The sequence below is a fragment of the Rhipicephalus microplus genome, chromosome 7 (assembly GCF_043290135.1).
Source record: "Rhipicephalus microplus isolate Deutch F79 chromosome 7, USDA_Rmic, whole genome shotgun sequence".
Lineage (NCBI taxonomy): Eukaryota > Metazoa > Arthropoda > Arachnida > Ixodida > Ixodidae > Rhipicephalus > Rhipicephalus microplus.
This window is the reverse complement of record NC_134706.1, coordinates 101,103,222-101,108,550: the sequence shown is the minus strand read 5'-3', so window position 1 is coordinate 101,108,550 and position 5,329 is coordinate 101,103,222. Positions and strand designations below refer to the sequence as shown.

Sequence of the window (5,329 nt, the reverse complement as noted above, 5' to 3'; positions counted from 1 at the left end):
TTGCTTTGTACCTATTTTTTGTCGAAGGACAGAACAAATACTTTTGAACTTTGGATCTGATTTTAAATGATAAGCCTAAAATATTAGGGTGGTGAAGCACAACCACTCAACATTCGCTGATGTTTGTTTGGTTACATACTTGCTCCAAGCCACACAAACACATACAGAGCCAGAAATACGAAGATTAGAGAAATCCGTGTACTACCGTGTATGTCATGCTCGCTGAAGCACTTTGCATTACAGCTTCCATAGACACTAGCGCCAGAGTTCACTCTAAATTATATTTAGGAAACTATGCTGGAGCTCACTCCTCAATAATCTCAACGCGCCGTCAATAGAGAGTTTTAGCAGAGCGGGCCAGCGGCCAGCGGAACGGAGCGGACCAGCGGAAACGCCACTGCGCATGCGCCAGTACGCTGAGGCGGCGAGCGGCTTTACGGCGCTGCGCGCTCGCCCGCTCGTTTCGTCATCCCAGCGCAGCGCGCAGCGGCGGCCGGGCGAGTGAGCGTAGTTATTCAAAATGGCTGCCTCCAACGGTCGCGGTGTCGCGTCGCCGGCCGTGGTCGCGTCGAACGCTTCTGAAACAGGAATGCAACCAGCTAAAAAGCCCCGGAGGTGCTTCAGTGCTCACGAGGACCTCTGTCTTCTTCGGGAGGTGGCCGCGGCGAAGCCGTTTGGCAATGACATCAAGTGGGTGCATGTTCTCGCTGCGGTGAATCGGGCGGTGGGCCGGGAGCTCACCCTAAGAGGAATAAAAGATCGTGTAGACATTTTGCTGGGATACTGGAAGCGGCAGGACTCCAAGAACCTTAAAAAGTGAGTATATTTGTTCATTCTGCACGTAATGCTTTCAGGCCAACCCCCAGCGACAGTCTTGTGTTCCGCTTTCTCGTCTCCTTTTTCATGGCGCTGTTTCATCGCTGTTAGCTGGCGCGCATGTTTATCTGACGATCATCCCTTTGCCTATTCAGGTCGGGTACAGAGGAGCAGTACTCTGAAAAGGAGGAGATCCTGCAGGACTTGTGGGATTTTTGCGAAAGTGTGAAGTACGAGCCCAGGATTGCTCCCAGAGGTGGCGCCTGCGCGGCGCGAAGGCGGAGGTTGGGAGCGGAGCCCCCGGTAAACACGGACGAGCTGCCGGGGGTGACGCTCTCAGAAGACGGCACAGGCGACGGCGCGCTCGGTTAGTTGATGACGCCTACTGTTGTGCTGTCTTCTCTTTTCTCTTATTAATTGAAAGCAGGTTCTGCTGCCGAGCTGTTGCAGAGCGTATACCTGCCATCTGCCGCCAGCCCTGGTGCTGAACCGGGGCAAGAGAACGAGCAGCAGGAACAGCGCGCCTCACCAGAACCAACACAGCAGCAGCGGCCTCCCTCAACTGAGCTACAGCGGCGCCAACCTGCAAGTGTGCAGCACACCCTCCCAGGCACGAGTAAAGGTAAGTGTGGAGAAAGGTTTATACACTACTTCTACACAGCAGAACGATATGCAGGAGAGCATCATAAGAAGACGCCAGTGAATGCATCTTAAAAGGTTTAACAGTGCATGTAGACGAGGACACTCAAGCAAGAAAAGGCAACAGAAAGCGGTGAACTGCAACTGATATTTTATTCAGACTCTAAAACATCCACTGTGAAGGCTAAGAGAACCTTCTCGTGTATGCTTATCGTTTGCACTGGAAACCACTGCGCACTCTTCATAGCAGAGCAAAAGCACACTTTTTACTGTACGAAGCTAAGTAGTCGCAAACAACAGTCTTATGTTCTCGAAGAAAAGAAGTAGACTGTCTGGAGCAACGAGGGTGGAAAGCATCTTTCAAGATGCTACACTAACTAGCCCACCAAGCCACCCCTGAGAAAGTAAATGCAGTAATCAGCCACAGTTTATGTATTTCTGTCCTTTAGTGTAGACAAGTCGGCCTTCAGTGCGCTCACAATTATACAAACTGTGGTGCTGTTTTGTGACTGTTTCTAATTTTTTCTGAATCACATGCATTCAGTTCCCTTACATGTGCACTGAAAAAATCTCCACAGCAAGAAGGGCAATGAACAAGGCAAATGTTAAGTAGGCACACATTTCGCCAAAACCACCAGCTCCCTGTAGAAGTGCAGCTTGCTGAGCCAGTTGGTTCATGTCGAGGGAACGGAAACCAGCAAAAAGGACGCAAAACACGAGGAGAGACGAAAGCCAGCGTTGTGTTGTCTCGCCTTTCCTCGTGTTTTGCGTCCTTTTCGCTGGTTTCCGTTCCGTCACCACCTCCCTAATGCATCTTTCAGACATAAAACTTCAACAGATTTCACAGCAGGCTTTGACAGAATTCACAGCAAGCATCTAAAACTTAGGCAATTAAACACTCAACTGCAGCACAGTTACGGGTTTTACAACGGCTATGTGTTACTGCTGATTATAGAGATCGTGTTCTTTGCGTGTTGTTACACAATTACGCAACAACGTCTGCTACAGTGCACAAACTCGCATTAACTGAATGCCGAAATTTTTTTGCCTTCACAGGAATAAGAGGCTTGCAAAGTCTCGGGCTGCAGCTGCTAGCCCAAAGAGAAAAAAACGAACTAGATTTGCGCTCTAGGGAGCTAGAAATCGAAAAAATGAAAGTTCGCAACGAGGAGCGTCGTCTGGCACTGGACGAGCGGAGATTGGCCCTGGCCGAAGAGAAGCACCGCTTCGAAGTTGAACGCTGGAGAGGCGAACGGGAGAGCCTACTCAACGAGATAAAAAAATGCTTGATGAACAAACCACAAAATTGGCGCAGCACCACAACACATAAGACAACAGCACCACAACACGTAAGTAGAGAAACATATCCAGTGGGATCACATTTCCTACACGTAAACTCAAATACAACTTTATTTAAAATACAATGGTTCAGACTCGAAGACGCCTAAGGTTGTAGATTATTTATTTATTAGGAGGTAACGGCAAGACATCACTGCGCACCAGCATTTTTCTTGCGCCGAGGGGTCTAAAATGGGTAGTTCCAGCAAAAACACGTTCGGCTGGTTAACAATTTTGGAAACTGCTTTTCAAATGTATGGAAGTGTATGTCTTGCCGGAGCAATACGAATAATTTCATTGAAAATGAGATACTGTCGTGTTGTACCTAGAAGTCCTCAGGTAATAGAATCTTAATTCTTTGATAAATTGTCCTTCATTGCATCTGTCATGTTTTTTTTTTTAAGTGTGAAAGGATCCAGCGTCAAGTGTAAACCTGACAACACCATACGGTATGCAATTCTTCAATAAAGTCTTTGTTTTCGAAGCTGCTTGTCATGGAACATTACCGTGGGGCAAAGCGAACCTCGAGAACAGGTGGTTCAAGGCCCAAGTGTAGGGATACGTCGACACTGTACACACATTTCGCACTGTACACAGGGGACTTACATGCATGGGAAATTAGATGGCACTGCCAGTAATGTTGTGGAATTTAACACAGTATAGCGGAAACGCTTGTAACAATACGAAATCAATTTCTCCATACGAAGAAACACAGGAATGTCAGTTTTTTGCACTTTTCGCTCGGCAGATTTCATTCACTAGAGTGTGATAACAAGTAGCGTACGTTTAGTACAGCAAATGACAGCCACAAGATCATTCTGAAGCACGGCTCGCCAACGAACTTTGTTTCAATAACTGTGGTTGATTGTACAACACTATTTGTGGGCAAGGTAAACTTCAAGCTGTGGTGGTTCAAGGCCGAGGTACTGCGATACCTGGGCACCATACAAGCAAGTGTGACAGTTTGCGAGGAGTGCGCTCGCTTTGTATATGCGTGGAAGGTTCTGAAGGTAGAGTTTCTGGTTTTTTTTGAAGTCCACGAAGGCAAACAGTCCGACCATTTTTCCAAAACCCCACTCCACAGCCTGCCTCACACTACTCATGGCTTTGTTGAAAGCTAATTGTTCAGGAGTCAGGAGAGCTCCGCCATAGGGCTTGAGCAGAAGGGGCCGCAACGGGTAGGCAGGGTCCCCGTAGATGCAGTAGTCGTGACCTTGAACGAGGTTTTGTAGCTTCGTATACGCGGCGCTGTTTCCAAAGTTACCTGAAAGAATCAATTACGATTAGCTGGAGCTGCGCCCGTTCCTAGCAGGGAAGGAGGAGGCGAGTGACGTTCAGCAGCGGTTTGATCCACCAGCTGTGCTTGTCATTTACTCGCCTGAATCATGTTTGCTGCCGGGGTATGATCCGTCCAACTGGCAGATTATGCCATTTGGGCACATTATAGCTTGGTACTTCAGGGCGTGGACTCTCTTGTGGCCGCTGAAGTACACTTTCTGGTTCCTTGTTGGTCGGCATATTGGCCGCGCCGTGCCATCGATGAAGGCCCAGCAATTTGTCAGCGGGGCACCTTTCGCGTGAACGGCCTGAAAAAATAACGAACGAATATGTCAGAAAGTTGTAATTGCAAATGTACAACTCTAATTATTCTCGCTTGCCTGTGAGAACTCTTCCAGGGTGTCCAGGTTCAGCCACGTGTGGTTATTAACGTCGTCCAGAAGGTGGAAGAAGTTGTCCTCAATGTGCCTGAGCACTTCGTTCGTCAATGACGATATGGTCGAGCTGTGTCGGGCGAAAAGGTGTTCCAGATCGCGCAGCCGGTTTGGGTAGGCTAGTCTTCTTAGCGTGATGCAAAGGGCCTCGTCGCCGGGAATTGACACCCTCTGCGGAGTTGTTACCTTGTCAGGTATGCACAAGGCTCTCTGTAGCCTGGGTACATCGTCCTTTTCAAACCGAAAGTATGTTCTGAACACGCCACTGTCGATCGCATCAATGTCCAAAAGACCTCGCATGGAGAGTGGGTCACGCCGTGTCTCGCCCAGAACTTCTGAGCACAAGACGTCGACTATTTCGGACCATTTCAACCGAGTCAGGAGCAGGGGGTCCTGCTGTATGCTCTGGGGCATTGTTCAAAGCAGCTATCAGCGGCAATTTGCAGCGGCAAGCCACACACTGTCTGTTAAAAAGCACGGCAACAAACAGCTGGCTTGGAGCTTCGACTTCAGTTGGCGTTGGTGACGTACTTTCCTTAGTTTTATGACTTCGCTAAAAGATACAAATCACCGTTAAAGTAAAATAATATGTATTGAAACATAAAATTCGTGTTTGTATTGTGGTTTTAGCATCTAAAAATAAACCTTTACTTTTTTTTCCTATCAGGGTAGTTCAAATTTGATTGGACAGATGGCGCAGTACAACGCTTCGCTGGGGGCAGCAGCCGATCGCTCAGCTAAAACTCTTTTTTTCGCGCGTCGTTCCGCTGGCGCTGCGCTCGTCCGATCCGGTTCGCTGGCCGCTGGCCCGCTCTGCTAAAACT

At 48.4% G+C, this 5,329-nt stretch overlaps 1 protein-coding gene across 1 annotated transcript; it reads left to right on the top strand.

The window, feature by feature from the left end:
• Positions 1-358: 358 nt before the first annotated feature.
• Positions 359-1,530, top strand: LOC142767028 (uncharacterized). The gene is made up of 3 exons (XM_075868243.1): positions 359-816; positions 972-1,183; positions 1,244-1,530. The coding sequence occupies exons 1-3, from the start codon at positions 521-523 to the stop codon at positions 1,528-1,530; spliced, it is 795 nt and encodes a 264-aa protein (XP_075724358.1). The 5' UTR covers positions 359-520.
• The last annotated feature ends 3,799 nt before the right edge of the window (positions 1,531-5,329 follow it).